The sequence below is a fragment of the Camponotus floridanus genome, unplaced genomic scaffold (genome assembly GCF_003227725.1).
Source record: "Camponotus floridanus strain SB8 unplaced genomic scaffold, Cflo_v7.5 scaffold35, whole genome shotgun sequence".
NCBI lineage: Eukaryota > Metazoa > Arthropoda > Insecta > Hymenoptera > Formicidae > Camponotus > Camponotus floridanus.
Genome location: NW_020229492.1, coordinates 693,040 through 717,464, shown reverse-complemented (window position 1 = coordinate 717,464; position 24,425 = coordinate 693,040). Strand labels below are relative to the sequence as shown.

General features: G+C 27.2%; 2 protein-coding genes across 2 annotated transcripts; both read left to right on the top strand.

Annotated features, from left to right (window-relative positions):
* The first annotated feature begins 5,747 nt into the window (after positions 1-5,747).
* On the top strand, positions 5,748-17,021 carry LOC105254989 (fatty acyl-CoA reductase 1). Its single transcript, XM_025410858.1, is given in 10 exon segments — positions 5,748-6,056; positions 6,299-6,547; positions 6,838-6,983; positions 7,210-7,319; positions 8,980-9,172; positions 9,676-9,924; positions 14,888-15,025; positions 15,027-15,062; positions 16,691-16,771; positions 16,881-17,021. Coding segments are annotated over 10 exon segments (1,491 nt in total). The 5' UTR covers positions 5,748-5,843; the 3' UTR covers positions 16,957-17,021.
* A 3,596-nt stretch (positions 17,022-20,617) lies between these two features.
* LOC105255653 (thioredoxin-like protein 1) lies at positions 20,618-24,317 on the top strand. Its single transcript, XM_011265066.3, has 4 exons — positions 20,618-20,852; positions 21,356-21,635; positions 23,359-23,642; positions 23,975-24,317. Exons 1-4 carry the CDS (start codon positions 20,755-20,757, stop codon positions 24,186-24,188), a joined length of 876 nt encoding a protein of 291 aa, XP_011263368.1. The 5' UTR covers positions 20,618-20,754; the 3' UTR covers positions 24,189-24,317.
* The last annotated feature ends 108 nt before the right edge of the window (positions 24,318-24,425 follow it).

The window sequence follows — 24,425 nt, the reverse complement described above, 5'->3', positions numbered from 1 at the left end:
AGAATATATTCTTAATATATTCTTTGCGATTTCTGCGTCGCAACTTGATTGTGTGATGTGTATGATGTGTTTTTTACACCAATTGATTTCTCTCATTATTTTGTACATAAAAGTATTAAGGCAAGATAATCGAAAAATGAATATTTTATTAGATATATTACGGTTCATGTAAAAATAAGAAATGATTTCAAACCTCATAATTCAAAAAGTACTCAATGAAAAAATATTTTATTAAAGTGTTTTGGAAAGCTCGAGATAAGCTACAAGGATATGTAATGAAAAATGGGAGATTCCATTTAAGAAATTAAAGGTGATCTTTACATAATCTTGACAACGCTATTCAAGATCATACTAATATTATTATGTAATGCGTTACTCGAAACACTACAACATTTGTAGGAAATATTTTTGTCTGCCATTCTCGGTTTTTGAGATATTCGGCTGGAATGGGTGGTCTGATACACCCTGTGTAAAATTTTTAGAAAATTATTATTTCTATCAAATGAAACTTTTATTGTACGCCCATCAAATAATTTCATTATTTTATCAATGAAAAATACACACACACACACACACACACACACACACACACACACACACACATATATATATATATATATATATATATATATATATATATATAAATGATTAGTAGTATTATTAGAGTAGAGATTAGAAGAGATTACCAAATGAAATATTCAAAATGTGAAAAAATAGAACTTTGATGTAAATCAACATTTAAATTACAAAATAAATCGCGATTTGAAATTCGTGAGAAAATGCGACGAATAAATAAATCGATAATAACCGGAATATTCAGATTGCTAGATACGCATAATCATTGTAATATGATAATCAAAGCTATAAATTGACACGTGCGAGACATAATTATTATCACAGAAATGATGACACGCGAAGATATTTTGACAAACATTTTGTGGTCCGTATTGTATATGAATAATATACAATATACATAAGTATACAATATACATAATATACATAAGTTTTATCTAAATTAAATTAGTAAAGAGATACATGTCGAAAAAAAATTTATCATGTTCCATTGTAAATCGAAAAATAACTCAAATTCAAAAAATATCTCTTTCACAAAAAATAAATTTTTGCGCCCCCAATTTTATTGAAAAATGTCGAACATCACTACATTTACAGCTGGAGCTATCTAATTATGAGGAGCGGGAACTTGATAGTTATACTCCTGATGTATATAAAATTTTTAGAAAATTCTTATTTCTATTAAATGAAACTTGTATTGGACGAGCACCAAATAATTTCATCATTCTATCTATTAAAAATACCGGTATATATTATAAACGATAATGGAAATGCGTAAGTTGACGAGATTTAATATTATTACATCAATCATTTATTTTGATCGAGAGCACCTTGTCTCGTCTTGGGACAGGAGTAGCCCGCTAATTGTAAGACCGAACCGCAGACTGACATTCGCATTTCGCCTTTAGTTAAGTAACGAACATTTATTTTGTGCGATAGCTCGTGACTGAGATCGATCTAACATTTCGTTGACTACAATAATATATGTTTGTATGTGTGTATGTGCGTGCACAATTAACACAAATATATAATAAGGAGCTCGTAGCTGACGATTGTAGTAGATGATGCCTAGAAAATTTTGTCGAGAGAAACATTTTTCGTTATTTCGAAACGTCATTTCGATAAGATTCTTGATATTCATCTGTTTTACATCGCGTGAGACGAGCAATTATAAATATGTATCGTAAATATGTCTTTGATGATGCTGAATTACAGAAAATATGGTATAAATATCACTCTGAGCGTGATGTACAAACATGTTTAATATTTTAAGAAGTAACAATAAAGATTGATATACGACTTTATCGTGTAAAAGAATCAGTAAGCATACGGTTTGATTCCACATTGCTAAGCAGCAATTATCATTGGTTTAAGTGTCATGTTCACGGGTATAAAATTGGAAGTAATAAAATGGGAGGGGATCTCTCTCTCTCTCTCTCTCTCTCTAGTATAAAAAGGTTTGCGGATGATACATTAATATATGTAGCTGATAAAAGTAGTGAGCAGTTAGAATAAAAAATGAATATGGTATTTAATAGAAAATGGATAAATATAAATAAGTTGAAAATGAATGCAGGAAAAACGAAATATATATGACAGTTAGTAGTGTAAGAAAAGAATTGAAAGGAAATATTGTATTGATATGCTGAGATAGAGCGAGTAGAGATAATGAAATACCTAGGAATTATTATTGATGATAAACTTTGATTTGAAGGGGTCATACTCATTTCAAAAAATCGATTTTTGGATTTTTACATTTTCTTTATGTACAACATTCAAAGAATATTCCTTGAAAATTTTAAGTTAATCCGATTAAAATTGACGGAGTTATAGGCGTTTAAAGTACGTACCATTCGACCGTTAGAAACAGATATACATAGATCGGCAGTTCTATCGGCGGGAAAAAGGGCTCTTCTTTTTAACGGTCAGGTGTATTATATTCCGTGAATATATGTATTTGTATTAATAAATACTTGTATTAGTGAAAGATCCTGTACATTTATAGTGGTAAATACAGAGTTTTCGGATCCAAGGTGAACGAAATTCAGAGCCGATTCAGCATAAGTGTTGACGCCGAGCTGTATAGTAAAACGTTTGCTTTAAAAACAATCTTTCGATTTCGAAGTCACTATGAATCGAGATTCTAAAGGATAAGAAGGTTCCAGAGAATTACGACAGACAGAAAATGTTCGAAAATCAAGAGCAAAAGAAAAGAAAACAATTTTTTAATCCGAAAAATGTTGAGAGTGACGAAAACAACGAATTTTGTGTGCAGGAAGTGACACAAAAGTTATATGATAGTAATGATATGTCTAAAGTTCAAAGCAGGTTCTTTTATATTCGTATTTTGATCTGCATATATGCTGAGTTATATCCTGTTGTGTGATTCTTTTCATAGACGAATGTAACAGTGTTATAATGAACAAGCAGTTTATATATATAATTACAAATTTTCTTTCGTTTTACTTCACAAATACACATACAATTTTATTCATTTATTTTGTTTATTTATTTTTCCGTCTTGCATTACTATATTCTTGTTTTTTTTACTCTTGGTATTACATTAATTATTATTATGTATTACATCATAATTGTATATGACAATGTTGAATAGTAGGATCTGAAAATATTTAAGTGCAGGTCCACTTATATATCATCCACAGTAGTCCAATAATGGTGATAGTTTTCAATGTCGTAACAAATAAATCCATCCTAAAATATTTTGCAAAATAAGTACATTGCAAAATAAATATCTTGATTATTTCCATAATATTTATTTTAACAATAAATTATTTTAATTTTATTGTCTTTATTTCACATGTATCTAAATTCCTTATATATTAATAATCTTCTTTTAATTCTTTGAAAATTCTGTTATTTAAATCATATAATATGTATTATACAATGAATGTGTGAGTGATTTGAACATAAAAATTTAAAAACGTCTTTAAAGTTAAATTCTTATTTTTAGAAGAATTGAAGTCATTTTTACTTAATATAATAAGGATAATAATCAGTCTTTTAATGTCTTGTTTAATAGCTAATTTTAAGCCTTACATTCCTTACAATAATAGCAATTTTCTGTTTATAAAATATTTTACACTTACTTTTTACGATGCATTTTGACTGCATCTAATCGATTCATATCCTCGCGGAGGAGATATAGTTTAGCTCCAATTATACCATTCCTTCATTTTATAAAATAAATATCTAATAATTTAACATTATCTTTGATATAAATATTACTTAAAAAAACAAATTAATAAAAATCATTTACCTATAATAATCATTTATCCTTAATATCAATATTTGAAATATCGAATAAAAAACATTTCTTTGTCTTTGAGTGGAACTGAAGACAATAATTTCAGAACATTCTTATAATCAAATTTCCATTCCATGATGTACAAAATGTTTTAGAGCGCAGTTGGCCACGTATATTTTTCTTTGCAATCTTATTAACCTACATATGCATTTGCACAAATGGTTTATTAATATTTATACATTTTTTTGTCAGCAATACTATTAAATTCGGAAATATAGAAAGTCTAATAAAAAAGCTTTAGAAAGACAAATATATTATTTTATAGAGAGGTATGTGTGATTGCGTTAAAAAATGTTTTTCTAATAAGCTTTTTGGCTACTTATACAAAGAGAATATGCGTAAATTAATATTTTAGATTTATTTATGTTAAAGGAAAACGTTTTGCATTAAAAATAAAGATCTGTGTGTTCTAAAACAATAACATAATTAGTTGGTTTGATACTTACATAGGTTGATATTTCGTAAATTTTAAAATCAGATCTATTAACATAGCTGGCAAGATATGCAATAATATTGTCAATATATAATATGTGATAGAACTATGAGTTAGTATTGTATTAGGAGTCCAAAGAATTCCCTCAAAGGGTATCTCCTCTGTGAGTTGAAAACCTATTTTGGTTATACTTTGCAGTGACAATTTTTTTTCATTATAAGCAGCACAATTTAAGATAAAAGGTTGATCTGTCGTAAAGCTAATACAGAAGGAAACGAATTAATCAAATTATTACTTATACAAGATATAAAAATTGCATTAAGCTTCAATAATATTTTTGAAAAACATTTACAAAGTTTTAACACTCAAAATTAATAACTTTTGATTAGGTTGAACCAAGAATTTAAAATTTAAACAAAAGTGATTATTTTTGAAACGTCAATTTAATTATATATGCAATAAACTGTATTTAAGTTCACCATTTAGAAATTAGCCTTTTAATTTTAAACTTTTTATAACAAAAAGGGACAAAAGATTAACGAGAAATTAAGTAAGATGCGTCCGACTCCTCTAAAATGTTGATATATTTTAATCGAAAAAGGATAGCTTTCTTTTTCGTATTTGTAGCTTAATTCAATTAAATATGCATATTTAGATATGCATTGATATTTCTGTTGATAATCGTACGTATTCAATCCAAGTTTCCAAGTTGTGATTATTATACTTTTGATGACAATGTCTACTGGTATTGCATCTACACGAATGTGTTTAGAAGCATTGAATACGTAGTACTTCTTTCCCACCACCAACGAGCATTCTTGTTAAACCATAAAAGTTATCTGTCCATCCTGGAAATTATATAATCCTGATAATTATTGCTTATGCTAGTGATATCAAGTTATTTTTTGTTTATACATTTTTAAAGGAAAATGAATATTAATATATATATATATATATATATATATATATATATATTTATTATTTATTTTTGGCGTTTTTAATATAATAAGTAATACAAAGTAATTTTTAATATAATAAGTATACAAAGAGAAAAATAAGGAAATATTTCTAACATTTTAAGGAAAAAGAGAGAGTAACATACCTATAGAAGGTCTTTTATAATCATTTTTAAATTTAATATAAAAACTATTGTATATATTTGTTATATGATTGTGATTTATAACATTAAAAAATTTAAACAAATTATATTAAATAGAATATATTCAATAGAATAAATTATATATCATGATTTTATGCTATTGTTGACTTTGATGAAGACATAATTTGCCTGCGTTGTATGTATTTATTCTTTTAGCTTTGACCTCGACTATTTTCGATTTATGGATACATACAATTTCAGTCACGTGTTTAGCTTTATCATGTATATATAATCGAAGTAGATTACTATTCAGTAACGATATCGATTTAGAAAGAACAAAAGCTTTTTTAGATATATGTTCATATATTTTTTGCTCTTATTAATACTATACTGTTTCTTTCATTTTAATAACGATGGATAAGAATACAATCGATCCAGTCAAGTCGATTCCGTCATTTTACGCTGGACAAAGTATATTTTTGACAGGCGCAACAGGATTTATAGGCAAAGTGTACATCGAAAAGATATTAAGAACTTGCCCGGATGTTCGAGAAATATTTATATTAATGCGCCCGAAAAAAGGCATCAACATTAACGAAAGACTTGAAAAAATGTTAAGTTTGCCAGTAAGTTAGAAATAAATTTTTCTTTACAAAACACACTTACAATATTACAATATTTTTAGAAATATTATTATAACATATTAATAAAAATTATATAAAATAAAACATGGAGAAACATTAAAAATAATAAATTGTAGGAGAAGTCATCAAATTATTTTACAATTTTTGCGTTTAAAAATACTTTAAAAATTTATGACAAATTTTTTATAAAAAATATTTTATGTAATATAATTTTTCCATTTTAGTTGTTTGATAAATTACGAGAGAAGCAGTCTTTAAATTTTAAGAAATTAATTCCAGTTTTTGGTGACATCAGTCAAGAAAATTTCAATTTATCTGTTGTTGATAGACAAATGCTGATTGAACGAGTAACTATAATAATTCATAATGCAGCAAGTGTGAAATTTAATGACAGCTTAAAATATGCTATCCTTACTAATACCAGATCAACGAGAGATATATGTATTTTAGCCGAAAATATAAAGAATTTAATAGTAAGTAAATTAATTCTGTAAATTAATTCTGTGTATTCGTATATTTATGTGTGTAAATTATCATCCATAGATGTTTTATGCGATATATTAACTTATCATTATATATCTTTATTTTTAAAAATACTTTTTATTTTTCAAAATTATGTTTATTCGAAATATCTTAAAGAAATGTTCTCATATGACAGATTTCTTAATTAATTGTAAACATCTCAATATTTTGCTATAAACTTTTTAATTATAATATTATGGATAAAGCATAATTTTAATATTAATTGTTTTTCATATTAAAGGCTCTAGTATATGTTGGCACAGCATATACACATTTGGATAATCCGTTTATAGAAGAAAAGGTATATCCACCTATAGCTAATTGGCGAAAAATGATCAACGTGGCCGAATTATTGGATGAACATAGCCTGAGCATCTTTACAGCTAAGTAAATATGTCAAATATAAATTGAGCATATATATATATATATATAAATTTTATAAATATATAAAATATTCAAATATAATATTATATGTGAAATATAATTAAAGACAAAATAATTTTTTTACATTTATCATACTGTTTCAATTACTCTTAATCTTTTAATTTGCCATATACATTTGAAATTATATACAGATGTTTAATTTGCCATAAACGTTTGAAATTATGTACAGATGTTTGGATTATATTCCTAATACTTATCTATTCTCGAAAAACTTAGCGGAAAGTGTAATACATGATTATTCTTCATCATTGCCGTGTGCGATTGTGAGACCATCCATAGGTAGGTTTTTTTCAATATTAAAAAGACATAGAGGATAAGATATGAGCTTTTCTTTTTTTCTTTAATACTTTTTAAACGAGCTAGAAATTTGTCCTTCTCTTTATTTTATATAAAAAAATTTTAACGTTTAATATTTGTATTAGTATATTACAATAAAATACAAAATTATGTATATGCCATGAACGTGATATACAAACAGAAATAGGAAAAAATACATATACATTAAAAATGTTTAAATCGTACAAATATTTAATGCCAAATTTACATTAATGCGTTGTTGCATTCCTATCATTGTTATACACTCCTCACAACAATTAGAGGATCACTTAAATTTTCTTAAAAAATTGACAAAATTCAGTCAATTGTAACTTCGTTAAAAATGAACCATGCACACACGCACACACGCGCGCGAGCACGCACACATTATACATACACACACAAAATGAAGCGTAAATCCGACTGTGCACCTCCTCGTGGTACGCTTTGAGTAACGCTAATGCCAGCGGTTTTTAAATTTTTTCAAATTTTGGTGGAGAGAAAAACTCAAACAATTTATCTTTTCTTTTTGTTAAGATTTATTGTTAATAAAGGTCTATGTAGAGTGAATGTACTGAAAATCAATTTTTAACATTAATTGACTTTATTTTCCATTTTTTCCTATTGAAATTAAGCAATTTTTTGAAGATTTGACTTTTTCAAACATAGTAGCCACTGTGAAAAAAATCTTGTAGCTATTCGCCGATTTTTTGTCAAATTCAGGGTACTTAAAAGTAGAAAAGAACGTGAAGAACAAATTTTTTGTTATTGCTCTATACATTATTTTTTAGGTCAAAATGAAAACAGAAAAAGTCGGTAATTTTTACATTATTTTCATTCATTTGTAACCAGTCTATATGTTTTCGTAAAAATTGTTTTCAAAATCAAATTTCAACCCGTCGGTTGACTTGCCTTGACGGGTCCACGTTCGCTCTCTAAGACTATACATATTCACTGAAGAAGGCTCGAAATGAGTCCGAAATGTTTGTCAATAAAGAAGAAAGATCGTTTAATGTGATCGTTTTCATGGATTATTTTTTTCTCCAAAAATCACGCCTTACAACTGCGTTGGCTCTTTATGGCCTTTTACTATATTTTATTTTAATTTGTCTTATTCTTGTTTCCAAGTTGTAATCATGTTGTATTCCAATGTTTGTATTCCAATAATAGAGCTGTTTACTCTTATTAAGAAGTGTTTATCTTCAATCTGAATACAAATATGTCATATAATACTACACTTTTTTAAAAATATGAGGTTTGTCGAATTCATTGGATTGGCAGTCTTCTCATATACGACAAAATATTTCAATACAGGAGGGTTGTGAATAAACAATTATTTTCAAGTCGCGTCACAAATAAAACCCTAATGATTTTAGTCTAGAGAATGTACAGGTTAGCCAGTAAGTCCTGCATGATCTATTCTTTTTGTTAAGAAATCATTAATATAAGAAATACAAACATGACTATAACTCGAAAACAAAATCTGATAGGATATACGTAAATATGAATTTTTATCATTGTTTTTATGTCTCCTGTTTACTGAAGTGGGACCCGTTTATCATGAAATACTTTGTATAATAAATCTAATAATAATGATCCGAAAAATTTATTCTGTTTGTTATAGTAACAAATTCGTTGAAAGATCCAATCCCAGGATGGATAGATAATTTTAATGGACCAATAGGACTATGTATATTTTGTGGAAAAGGATTATTTCGAGTATTCTATGGTAGTAACTGTACTTCACAAAATGACATACCAGTAGACACTGTCATCAACACTATAATTCTTGTAACTTGGAAGCTTGGATTAACAACGTATGTAACATCAATTTATTTATTAATACATCTTTAACTGTATTAAGCTACGAAGGGAAATTAATTAATTTCCATTCTTAACCTAATTTCAAACTAAATTTATATTATGCTATTATTATGCAAACATTAAATTATTCCATTTGCTTTTTTGCATTAAGGAATTAAAACCTCACATATTTATTTTCGATTGAATTTGTATACAATTTTCTTTTGGATAAGATTAAACAGAGATGTTTAAAATAATTCAACAAAATTTTTTTATATTTATATATTTAATATTTAATTATTAAATATACTTAATATATTTAATATACTTATACTTAATATACTAAATTTAAAATATATTGAAATAAAATTTTTGAAATTCTATAATAATATTGTGATATTCTAGCAATCTCATATATATTATCTTTTAACAATAAGATATTTCTGAATCTTAAATTAATCTTTTTAAGTCTTATATATAAAGCATATTAATTAATTTATATTATTATTATCATTAGTTTTACACCAAACTCTACACTTTTGGCCATAAACGGTACTTTTCCTGAAAAAAGTACATCATTTCAAGAGGAAACAAATATTATGCTAAAATTATTAAAAAGGATATCTTTGGAAGGAATTGTCTGGACCCCTGGTACTGTATTTACTAAGAGTTTAATTATATATTATGTGTTGACAATGTTGTGGCATATTTTACCAGCTATAATATTAGATTCAATTTTAAAATTTTTTTTGGGACATCAACCTACGTAAGTACTAAATGTGTTATTTTTATGTGTTATCTATGTGTGTTTTTTATACATCAATTGATTCCTTTCATTATTTTGTGTATAAAAATATTGAAGTATAAGTAATATAATCGAAAAATAAATATTTTATGAGATTTTATAGTTTATGTGTAAAATTAAGAAATTCAAGTTTCGTAACATACACGCACCGGGAAAAATGTCCGGTATGTATATGTTGACGGTCGATATTATACGCACACACAACGCGCACGTACATGAGCCAAAAATTTATTCTTCATTAAATTTTATCTTTTTATATAGTTTAATTATTATTTAATTTAATAGAATAAATGCCGACCTTTAGTGCATGCGGTTTCTTAAACAAAGAAAAGAAAAAGTGTATATATGTGTATACACAGCGGTGTGAACGCCGCTTGAAGGACAAAGCTTTGCGCGTGTGCGTGCGAGCATATGTACGTGAGTCTGAATCTGAAGGAAAAGGAAGATAAGAACGAAAAATGTCATAATTCTGATAATCGATCGTCATTTCTCAGGATTGACTATCGATTTTATTTAAACAAGTCGCAATCGAAAGTTTGTATTCATATTATATGATAAAAATGTCGTTAGATTTTTTATTACGGCTTTAGATTATTAAATATCTTAATCGAAAGTTTACTTGACGTGAAATTCCGGATAAGGCACTTGATACTACCAAGTTTATAGCGCCGCGTCGAGAACAGTGGTCCTCAATGCTTGGACCTGTTTTTTTATGTACTTAGCGTCGCGATGCTACTGCGTCGCTTGATATGATCCATGGACACCCCGATATAAAATTAACACAAAATGGATATCCATAGGATATCGTGTGCTGTCTGGGCTTTTAAACCATCCTCCTTTTGTAGAAAGTCGGTGAGCATAAAGAAGTAAACCATTTTGCACTACCATTGTACAAAATTAAATAAATACCCATGAAATACCGAGGAAATATATATATAATGTTCGTTATTTTCAGTTGAAAATGTAACTCGTTACGATAGACTTTTCCCGCGTTGCTTTGTTCTTACGCATAAGCACGGCAACAACAACGAGTACTGTCGCGCAGTGAATATATTACAGCATGATTCCGCGGTATCATAAAAAATATAAATTTTATATTTCGCATTTTTTCGATTTGAAAATAATTGCAATAAATTAATGAGATTTTTGCGATTAAAATGACATCAAACATAATACATAATAATAATAATATAAATCGAATCTCTTAATCAAATTAATTATTAAATTTTAATCATATATTTAATTAAAAATGATCCGATTTACGTTATTTTTAATTACTTTAAAAAATTCATTTTAACTAATATATTTTATTATTTACTCATTAATTTTATTAATGATTTATTTAATTTTGAATGAATCTCTTTCTAATTCGTTATAATTACACCCCTATAATACAATTAATATGTATTTTTTATATTTGCAATAAAAAATTTTTAATTATATAATTTGACTATTTACGATTAATAATTTAAATAAAAAAAAATATATAGAATCAATTTACAAAAAATAAAATTTGATGGATTTTATTAATTTATATTATTAAACATATATAAGTGTATATAAGTTTATTTCAATTATTTATTTCATATAATACAATAATAATAATCACATGGTTTTTATAGCTGATAAGTATGTATTTATAATTTATAAGAATTAGTCTATATTTGCCAAAAAAACAAAATTTTCTTAATCTAAACTTGTAAATTTCATTATTATATCATATGTCGAGGTAATTCATAGTAGTAATTTTACTAATATATACAGGGTGTATCTGAAATGATGCACTAAACTTTAGGAGCGTATTCTAGAGGTTAAAATACGACTTTCTTTAGAGGCCCCTAAAGTTTGGGGAAAAATTAGTATTTCAGGAAAATTATTATTTGATCTTGGTTTTGACGTTATCTATCATCCTTTCTTGAGAGATAAATAAATTTGCATTGTGGGTGTTTGGTCAATTTCACACATTTTCGAATTTTAGCTCGGAGGGGGGTTCATTTGCGGACCTATATTCATAAGAAAAAAAGTCTTATTTAGACCTTTAGAATACGCTCCTAAAGTTTAGTGCATCATTTCAGATACACCCTATATATATATATATATATACAGGGTCTACCAAAAGTGTGGAAACCCCTAAATATCTCAGAAAATATACGTTTTACAGAAAAGTGTTTCCAACAAAAGTTGTAGGGTTTAAGAAGATCTATATACTGATTCTATCAGTTTGACCTTGGATGGCGTCGTCAAGGTCAGGTCAAGGTCACATTGACTTTTTTAAATGACACCCCCTACATTTGATTGCATATTCTTATAGCTTAATTCAAGAGCTTTCCAAAACACTATAATAATGTTCATTTTTATTAAGTACTTTGCGAGTTATGAGGGTTAAAATAATTTCTTAATTTTACATAAACCATAAAATATCTAGTAAACCATTCATTTTTCGATTATCTTACCTTCATACTTTTATGTACAAATTAATGAGAGGAATCAATTGGTGTAAAGAAAACACATAGTTGTTTCTAAGAAAAAATATGTAATTTGCAATTAACAATTCCATATTTTTTCTTAAAAACAACTGTATGTTTTCTTTACACCAATTGATTCCTTTCATTATTTTGTACATAAAAGTATGAAGGTAAGATAATCGAAAAATGAATGGTTTACTAGATATTTTATGGTTTATGTAAAATTAAGAAATTATTTCAACCCTCATAACTCGCAAAGTACTTAATAAAAATGAACATTATTATAGTGTTTTGGAAAGCTCTTGAATTAAGCTATAAGAATATGCAATCAAATGTAGGGGGTGTCATTTAAAAAAGTCAATGTGACCTTGACCTGACCTTGACGACGCCATCCAAGGTCAAACTGATAGAATCAGTATATAGATCTTCTTAAACCCTACAACTTTTGTTGGAAATACTTTTCTGTAAAACGTATATTTTCCGAGATATTTAGGGGTTTCCACACTTTTGGTAGACCCTGTATATATATATATATATATATGTATACAGGGTGTCCCATTTTAATGCCCCACCCCAAATAACTTTCTTATTTTTAATTTTAGAAAAAGATGTTTCAGACAAAAGTTGTATGGTTTCGAGGGGGACATAAGATGGTACCATTAATTTGATCTTGAAGAGTCACATGAAGGTTACGTGAAGATCATTTTCAATTTCTTAAATGGAACACCCTATATATTTTTGCATATTCTTGTAGCTTATCTCGAGAGCTTTCCAAAACACTATAAATAAACATTTTTTCATCAAGTACGTTTCGAGTAATGAGGCTTGAAATCATTTCTTAATTTTACATAAACCATAAAATATCTTGTAAAATATTCATTTTTTGATTATCTTACCTTAATACTTTTATGTACAAAATAATGAGAGAAATCCATTAGTGCAAAGAAAACATACAGTTGTTTTTAAGAAAAAAATATGTAATTTGCAATTAACAATTCCATATTTTTTCTTAAAAACAACTGTATGTTTTCTTTACACCAATTGATTTCTCTCATTATTTTGTACATAAAAGTATTAAGGTAAGATAATCAAAAAATGAATATTTTACAAGATATTTTATGGTTTATGTAAAATTAAGAAATGATTTCAAGCCTCATTACTCGAAACGTACTTGATGAAAAAATGTTTATTTATAGTGTTTTGGAAAGCTCTCGAGATAAGCTACAAGAATATGCAAAAATATATAGGGTGTTCCATTTAAGAAATTGAAAATGATCTTCACGTAACCTTCATGTGACTCTTCAAGATCAAATTAATGGTACCATCTTATGTCCCCCTCGAAACCATACAACTTTTGTCTGAAACATCTTTTTCTAAAATTAAAAATAAGAAAGTTATTTGGGGTGGGGCATTAAAATGGGACACCCTGTATATATATGTATATATATATATATATATATATATATATATATATATGTAATAAGGTTATTTTGAATTATTTTGTATATATATGTATACAGGGTGATTCAAAATAACCCTATTGTCCGTGAAATTACACATTCTCGAGTCAATTCTAAGATGATTTTTCCTTTAGCAAAATTTCCGACGCTTAGTTTTTGAATTACTAAAAGAAGTAATTAATTTATGACGGGTCGAATACAAGAGGCAGGCAAGGTTGACGCGATTCACTGTCAGACGCGGGTGCTTACGCGGGGCGCCCGCTGCGATCAGATGGTCGCTACATACACACACATGCGAATACATTGTAACGATGTATCTCGGTATCATTCCGTTTTCTCGGCAATGCCATCCGTCGGAAGCTGCCGCCCGCCAGAACATCCGCGAATAAAAAATATATATATATATTTTTTTTCTTTTTTTATTTTTATCAATTCAGGATGTTATTTTGCACGTATTCTTTTTATATAAAATATTTTTTTAAGAATAACTGTAATATGTAAAATTGCATATTTTCTCAAATAATTATTTTTAAATTTGTGATAGTTTTCAATTATTTCCAATTTTAATAATAATTGAAAAATTATATAGTTATTAAAAGTGTAAATCGCGCGTTATATACAGGGTGTCATTTTAAGTAATGCAGCTGAATATCTTGAAACCATGACGGTTTCGGTGAAAATGTTTTAAACAAAAGTTGTATGGTTTTAAGGGGGCCATAAAATGGTGTCATTGGTTTTACCTTAAAAAGTCGTTTGAAGATCACGTCATATTGAAGGACACCTTCAATATTTTAAATAAAACTCCCTATTTTTTATTACTTATTCTTGCAGTTTATCTCGAGAGCTTTCCAAAACACTATAATAAAGTATTTCTTTATTGAGTACATTTCAAGTTATGAGGCTTGAAATAATTCCTTAATTCTACAGAAACCATAAAATATCTAGTAAAATATTCATTTTTCGATTATCTTACCTTAATACTTATAATATGCTACATAGGATATTAGGACTACAAAGGAAAGCATACGTGGCCAATCGTGCTTTGCAACATTTTTCGTGTAACGAATGGAAATTTGACAACACAAATAGTCGAAATTTGATGTCTCTAATACCATCTGATGATCGAGAAATATTTTCGAGATCTTTCTGATATTGATATGACTAAATATTATAGGTAAATATAAAAATATTCTTTATCTTAAATAGAAAGAAGTTAGAATGTGCTGATCCAGCACATGGTTTTTGGGCTTTTATTTTTATTAGAAATTATATATAAAAATTCAAAAATATTTACTAAATATTGCTTTCTATTAATCGTATATCATAATTTAATATTACCTTATATTTTTGAGCAAGTTGCTCTTTCATAAAAATTAAAATTTGAAAAATAATTTTGGTAAAACTAAACAATTTGCGGCCTATACGCTGATGACCTTGACATATGTTGTCAAGGATACTTTCCCGCGTAATTTCATGTATATATATATAATAGGCGGACTTGAATAGTTTAGCCCCTATCTCCATCTCAAAGTTTCAAAAGATGATAATTTTATACAATTCGGGCCTCTGCCCCGATGACTTTGATCTTCATGTGTTGTCAAGGACATCATTCTAAGTAACTTTTGTTTATAAAATAATTGGAGGTCGCTGCTTATTAAAAAGTTGTTAACAAATGAAGTTAATGATATAAGTGATTTAAAACGAGATATATATTTGCAAAATTTCACATGGATTTGCGACTTTCCACATGAAGCAAGGTCCACCTTGCCTACTGGCGGGAAGGGTGCACGCGCGCGCGCGCGTGTGTGTGTATGTGGAAAGTCGCAAACCCACATGAAATTTTACAAATATACCTCGTTTCACATCATTTATATCATTAACTTCTTTTATTTATAACTTTTAAATAAACAATGAGCGCCGACTAAAACCTTTTGAATGTTAGGGTCCATCACTTTGACAATATGTGTCAAAGTCAAGGTTATCCGAGGTGGCTCTCCTAAGCTAAATAATTACCTTTATATAAGTCAACTTAATATATTCAATGAGCAACGAATGCACGATAAATTAACTAAGCTGATAGAGTTTATGCGAGATTGACGCGGGAGGCAAGCGCGAAACCGAAGGATAAAAATCCGCGAGGAGAGAGAACGAAGAGAAATTAATTCGACGATAATCTAAGTCTTTTAACAATAATAGTCAGTTTATTATAACAATTATAACACTAATTATAATACACAGTCTTAAATTAATTACGCGAAAGCGATTTCAGAATCCGCGAGCAACGGCGACGACTGACTCAATCCGCGAGCAACGGAAGAACGATTTTTCTCGTGATCGAAAAATAAGTGAGTGCGTCGAGTACCTTTAAGCCAAGAAGCGCCGTGTTCCGCGAGCGCGTCAATTTATAGCGGAGCCCTTCTCGAAAGATCCCGATTTTTCGTGAACTAATAGAAATGTTCAAAACGAACGGTTAAGAATTTATTTATTTTCCTTGGATCTTTCGAGAAGGGCAAGCGCTGTTTTTAAATTGCGCTGACAAAGCGATGTCGCGCTAACGGCTGCCAGGGGCGCCGAATGATCGCTCGGACCCTCGCTCCTTTTAGCGAGGGCGTTTTGAACATTGAGCATATACTGGATTTATATCAACTATGATAATAAATAAAATAAAAATAAAACGTGAAATAAAAATATAGTTTTTAATTGCTGAAAAATAGATTGATTTACAATATTATCCAATTTTGATGTTAATGTAATAATATTTACATTAAAAATAATTTTAAATATTTATTTTATTATTTGAAGGGATGCAATAATAGGTACCAAAAAATATCTTCTTCATGAAGATATGAATCGGTTAAAAGCAGCTAAAGCACATTATAAAAGGTAAAAATAAAAGAAACATTATTGTTATTTATTTATTGGATGCATTAATTGCTTATTTGATTGCGTAAGATATATTAATTTTTAAATATAATAGAAGTGTTTATTTTAGAGTGGATCTATTTGTAAGAACATTTAAAACTGTTATTATTATTGGAATATTGTGGATGATATATAAATATATGTGATTTTAAATATTTTTTTAAAGAGAGGGAAGAGATCACACAAACAATGGTTTATAAATATTGCATATTGTATAACTTGTTGTATAAAATTGTATAATTTGTATAACTTGTATAACTGGCTACTGTATAAAATTATACAATTTGTATAACTGGATACTATATAAAATTGTATAACTTGTATAATTGAATACTGTATAAAATTGTATAACTGTAATTTATAACAATTTAAAATAAACAATTAATGAAAATGTAATTTAAGCAGAATGGATATTTAAACTCAAATTTCTCGAAAACAAAGCCTCAAATGTAAAAATTGTATTCTATTTTTTTCTTATTTTTTTATAAGGAATTACCTTGTACTCGCTTACATATGTTATTCGGCCGGATCCTGTATATACAGAGTGTTTCCAGACAAACTTAAAAGGGTGATAAATCTTGATAAATAAAACAATTTTTGTTAAGCAATCCATGTCCGGCGATGCCTCCTTAAGGCGCCAGGCTGAATGAACATTTACGCTTGCGTATTTCTTGTCTTCGTTACAATGTCGTATGCAATCTCTGTTGATACCCGAAATAAGCTCATTGACAGAATTACGAACGTATGCGATACAATTCGCAATAATTCTGGAATTTTTCAAAGGGTACGTCAGCAAATGCACCGTAGATGCGCAATGTTTGTATTGAGGTTATAGGTCGCCATTTTGAACATTTATTGTAATAAAATAAACAAAATATAATTTAAAAAACGTATGATTCTTTTTATTTTAATCTAACCATATAGAAATAAAACAACATTCATCGCAGCCTGGCACCTTGAAGGCACCTTGAAAGAGGCAGACAAGAGAACACAATTGTTTTAAAGAAAAACTTGTGTAACCAAAGCTGCCAGATCTCGCAAGCAACATGCAACACGGCATGGAAAGAATAATGAGAATGTGAGCTCGGCGCTTTGACTAGCTTCGGATAGTACAAGCTATCTTCTTCCTACCAAGCTGGCAACGAAATAATAGTATAAAAAAACGAGACAAGTTTGAAAACATATTCTGCTTATTATATGGATGAAAATAAGAGAAAGTCACATAGATTTAGAAACGCTGTTTTTCCAAACCTTAACCATTTATGTGCAAAATAAATATTAGAAATAATATTTAATTACTAGAAATAATATTCTTCCGCTTATCTATTTATATCTATTGATTTAAAAATAAACATTCTTATTGATATTCGGAAAGATCTTATATTATTGCTTTGTGTCACAAAATTCGAGATATTCTAAGAATTTTTAAATATCTTTGGATTTTTTAAATATCTTTTGTAATTGCGAAATGTTGATAACATATATAACGAATGTTTGCGGAAGAAAATTTTCAGCATCTTTTTTAACGAAATATTTATTAACGTTATTAACGCTAAATTTTACTATAAACAAAATATATTAAAAAAGAGAACGTTTCTAGATTTACGTTTCATAATTATATAAATTTTTTTAAATCTGTGTATGCTAAGTTGGAATACTCTTTTATATTTCAATCATTTATTTCTTAAACATTATATGTTTATAATAATACTCATATTTATATGGTTACATTATTCTTATTTTTATGTCTCAAGAAATAGTGTATCGATTTAAAATCGCTTTTCCATTTATAATTTACTTATTGTTAATATATTTCACTTACGTTTTGTAATGAATGAACATTCCCTTATTCAGTCCAATCAATTCTATTGTATAAGTCCCGATAATGGATAGCTGACTCATTATCTTGATTGTGGCGAAACAACCAATTGTATAAGTTATTTCGACAATATAGTATATCTCTGACCAAAACTGTAATCAAAATTTGTAATCAATTAAAAGAAATGTTTTTAATAATAAGAACACTTATAACACATTAATCAATACTTGCAGCGTAACAATTAGTAATTATTGGAATAGAATTGTTGCAATTATATACTTACTACAATAAAAATATAATAATTATAAAATTCGTGATATTATATTTGCCCGAAATTTATTCATAACTTTTATAATAAAATAGCATAGGATTTTTCGAAAAATTAAAATATTGATTTTAAAATATGATACTTATGTTAAATATTTAATATAATAATAATATTGACTTTAATATCTATATAATTATTATATGATGATTGTAATCTTAAATTCTTATTAATATTATGAATTTAAATCAAAATATTTTTTATCTCATACCGCATTAATATATATATATATATATATATATATATATATATATATATATATATATGTAACACATTCACTCACCCACACTTTTCTCCCTTTCCACAAACATACACAATCATCCATACATATATATACATAGAAATAAATGCATATAATAACGCATTTATTATAATTTCGTTAATTTAACTAAGTATAAAAATGAAATTTATCTGCACAAAACGTAGAATATTATATAAATACGAGGAAAACCGCAAACTAATATAAAAGTTACCACAAGCCACTATCGGTAATTGAATTGGTTTTTCTTTTTTTACATCATTCTTATTATAAAACGATATGTTATTTTTTTCATTATTATCATTAAATATCATTGAATATAAAGAATAAAATTATTTTTCTGTAGTACATAAATTCTATGTTACAACGGAAAAATAAATATATCTAAAAATAAATATAAATGATAAAATATTTATTACAATTAATTAAACGAATTATTATTTAGTAAACGAATTATTCCTCGCGACTAACCGATCATTAATTCTGCTGTATTAAACTTGGTGACAAATATTTTTTAGTAGAAAACAAATATATTAATTATTTGTCAAGATTCTAAATTTATATTTTTTTAGTAGATTCATACAATTTATTACAAAAGATATAGTCATCAGTAAACATATAAGTAACGATATAAATGTAATACATAAATAAACGTAGATTATTTAACACAAGAAATTATTAAAATAAAATCATACTTAACAAATATAAAAAAGTCTTGCCAAAAATCGGATTATGTATGAATTAATATTCACAATGTATATAATATGTATATATTAATTAATATAAAATATGGAACATTTACAATACGACGTTTGTGCATATATTGATCATATATTTTTAAATATATTGTCAATATTGCTAAATATATTGTTTCATAAAAATATACATTTTAATTATATTAATATAATATTTAATATTGTATAATATTATAAATAAAATAATATTATATAAATAAAAATATTATATGTAATATTATAAAGAATATGTTTTACAGTTATACGATTCCTATAACTTCTAAAATCGATGTTATATTTAAATTTAAAGAAATAATGATGTTCTTTGTTAGATAAAGATTGAGGATTATTTTATTATTATTTTTTACATTTTGAAAAAAATAAAATTGTGTTATAATAATATTACAAAAATAAATATGTATAATATTTATCTAGTTGATGTATTTTGTTTTTATCTAATGTCGACAATGTCGATACCAATATTTCAAATTTACTTATGATCGATAATTATGATTTTAATATATATATTTACTTTATTTTTCTCTATTTAAATTTATTTTATTTTATTTTCTCAGAAGGTTTATTGGTATTTTTGTAATTATTTAGTGATGCTATATTCGTCTTTGTCGCATGACATCTCTCTCTGATTGTGAGGTCGAATCTGCTCATTGGATTCCTGGCGCTCCTGTCGCAGCAATAACTAGGAAACTGCCAGTCATTTCTTAATCGTATTGCGGTTAGTTGCCGTGGAAGTGCATGTGATTAGTAGTGTCGCGGATTTAATTTAATTAAGCAATTAATCAAAACATGGGAGCGGTACGGATAATTAACGACGACCGTCATTTTCACGGCGAATTGGCCAGTGCCGGGCAAAAGCTCGTCGTCGTGGATTTCACTGCGAGTTGGTAAGCATCTCTTGAGGTCACACGTTCTTTCTTATTCGTCTCGTTTCAATTTTACTAAATTCCACATTTATTTGGGAATACAGATTTTAACGATCATTTTGATCGATTCGAGAATTGTTATTTTCTGGCCTCGATGAAAGATCTATTAAAAGTAGAATGCGAACTGTCAAGAAAAAAGTAAGAATGTTATTAAATAATCCCCTCCCACGATTAAGACAGATCTATTCATTTCAGTCAGATCTCTTTGCATTTTTTCCATTAAAAATGAAATAAAATGTATATTTACTTCTTCGATAGAAAAAAGAAAGAATCTATATATTTTATTCATTTTATTTTACTCGAGATAATTAACTTCACTTTGCTTCTTAATAAATTAATCAAATTTCTTTAAGTATTCTTTGCATACTAATTATTGTGTTGTATATATTTTATATTTTTTGTAAGAAGTTAATTCAATATTACGATGATTAATGTGATATCTTGCTTGGTCTGCGACTTCACAGGTGTGGACCTTGTCAAAGAATCGCTCCAGTATTTGAGCAACTGTCGCTGAAATACCCCAAAGCTGTATTTCTGAAAGTGGACGTAGATAAATGTGCAGACACAGCTTCGGTACAAGATGTACGTGCGATGCCCACTTTCATCTTTTATCGCAAACGCGCAAAGCTTGGTCAGTGCCAGGGCGCAGATCCAGTAGGACTAGAATCGAAGATCCAGCAGTTCTACGGTAGCGGTGACTCCGATGACACGGACGACACCGTCGGGGATTCTCTATCTGGTCATGTACGAAACACCGATAATGTCTATTACCACATCTTTGGAATGATCTTCCTCGCTGTGATTCTGTACTATTGGAATAAGTATCAATGAAAAGTTAGCTACTTAGCTACTTAGCTATTTAGCTATTAAAAGATGAGATCTGTCAAATACAAGTATTGCAAAATATCTTCTACAAATTTGTTAAATTTTTGGAAAAACTATTAAATTATAGAACTTGCAGTATGCTGTAAGTGAACTATTACTAGACTACAATAAAATATCAACAAAATCCAAGATTGCACTGTAAATTAAAAATAGAGCAAAAATGCATTCAATTACTTAAATTACTTAAATTCCAAAAATCTAAACTTGTACAAAGAATATCATCATAATTGTCTCAATAAATTATGCAAAGAAAATTTTATCTATTTGTGTATTTTTAAAGCTTTTGCCAGAGTTCCTTAGTATTTTTGGATTTACTTTTAAAAAATCTATATTATCTATATATTTTATCGGTACCTTATCATTGCCGCAAAAATAATTTCTATTCAAATAGTCTAGTTAAATAGAAATTATTATTGCAAAGGGCAAAACACTTCAAATATAGATATATACATATACATACATACATACATATATATGTATATTTGGCAAAAATTAAAAAATCTTTTTACACATATTATTTTATTATGAATTTGTTATAGCAACAACAAAAAGATTTATTGAAACAATTTTGTATAAGATGTTGAAAAAGTTCAATTTAGATTTTTTTATGTGGGACCATTGCTATAATATATAAAACAGTGTGACTGAATTTTTTAATCATACAAGTTGCAAATATCAAAGTGTTAACATTTCTATGTTTACATTAATGGCATCTTCTCCACCAAAAATTTAAATAATTTCTAGAATAAATAATTTGAATAATTCCTAGAATTAATTAAAGTTCTTGAATTACCTTCTAAATAATCTTACATATACAATTGAATATTTGCTGTTATATTATAATATAAATATATCAAATATTATGTTAATGTAAATAATGTATGTGATTTTATACTGGAAATAATACAACTTTGATACTTGCTTACTTGTTATTATTTAATAACCTTCATCTAATTGATTCTATTTAAATGTTTTAATTTTTTATTGAAATAAATAATAAAATATTGATTGTGTGTAAATGTTAACTAGTAATACTATGTTATTTAACAATTTTATATAAGAGAAAAGAGAGAGAGAAGAAGAATTAAATATTAAAGATATAAATGACTTAATAACTTCAGAAAATTAACAGGCAAAAAAGATTTTATGTAAAATTAGATCTCTCTAAAAAAACTAAAAATATAAAAATATTTTAGTTATTCGTTAAATTAAAGAAATACCGTTTTTTAACAGTATGCCATGTATGAAATACTGTGTTAATAAAATTATTGTTTATTTGTAAAGTTCTATAAAATTAAATGCTTGAATGGTTTACAAATTTTTCTTAAAGTAGTTTGCTGTTTCTTCTCTTTCTTAATTTTATTTTATTGTTAAAAATAAATATATGTAGATACTTTGACACATATTGGAATTTAAACTTATCAAAATAAACTTTACCAAAAAAAATGTGAAATCCTGCTTGCTAAGTCCATTGAAATTGATCCTATTTTGTTCCTTTTTTTTATTTAAAATTCATTTTATTTATTTTTTTATTAATATAATACATACAATTTATTGAAGATAGATTTTGATTGTCTTTCAGATGGACTTGTCCAGTTTTATAATGAAACAGCAATGCGAGTGCCTAAACGAGTCAGATTATCATACTTTTCCTCAGTGTTTGAATTCGGACAGTGGATACCTTCAGAGCGACGAGGATGAGCAACTAATAATATCTATTGCATTTTCGCAACCCGTTAAAGTTCATTCTCTCAAGATTAAAACGACTGCAGAGAACGGACCGAAAAATATCAAATTGTTTATCAATCAGCCCAGAACAATCGATTTCGAGATGGCGAATTCCAATACGAGTGTCCAAGATCTAACGTAAGCTTTAAATTAAGACTAATGATTTTTTTAAATGGGATAATTAATATTATCTGAATATCCATTTTTTACTATAAATTCATATAAATCGATTTATTTTCATATCTGAACTTTATATTATCTAAATTCATGGATATTACTTGGGTAACATTATTTTGAATTTTATACAAATAACTTTATATATTATTCGAAATAATCGGATACTCGAGAATTTCGAGATCATATTCCTGTATTTTTAATTCAGTGACTGTGGATATAGCATTAAAGTAGAATCTTATTCATAATGTTTTTAAAGAAAAGATAAAAGATCAATACATAACTTTTTGACACAGGATGTCAGCCAAGGATGTCGAAGAAGGAAATCCCGTTCCACTACGCTATGTCAAGTTCCAAAATGTGCAGAATCTTCAAATATTTGTGGTAGATAATCAGAATGGTTCGGAAACAACAAGAATCGATCACTTAGTCATAATTGGCTCACCAATTTCGACCACAAATATGGGAGAATTCAAAAGAGTATCTGGCAAGAAAGGAGAAAGTCATTGAAACATCTGCCTACAACTTTAATAATATCAGGATATCAGAAATTCTTATTTGCGTATTAACACATTCCCCTATTATTTCTTTACAGTCATCAGATGTATCAAGATTTGGAATAAAATAATCTCATTTAAATCATGTGAATAATTTTATATCTAATATTTATTAATTTTAAATATTTACAATTCACGTATTATATATATATATGTTTATATATATATATATATATATATATATATATAT

Excerpts from the sequence above, each read along its gene's own strand:
- LOC105255653 (XM_011265066.3), top strand. The coding sequence starts at position 20,755 with ATGGGAGCGGTACGGATAATTAACGACGACCGTCATTTTCACGGCGAA. Across the intron at positions 20,853-21,355 it reads GTGGATTTCACTGCGAGTTG|GTGTGGACCTTGTCAAAGAA; the intron begins GTAAGCATCTCT and ends GCGACTTCACAG. Across the intron at positions 21,636-23,358 it reads GGGATTCTCTATCTGGTCAT|ATGGACTTGTCCAGTTTTAT; the intron begins GTACGAAACACC and ends ATTGTCTTTCAG.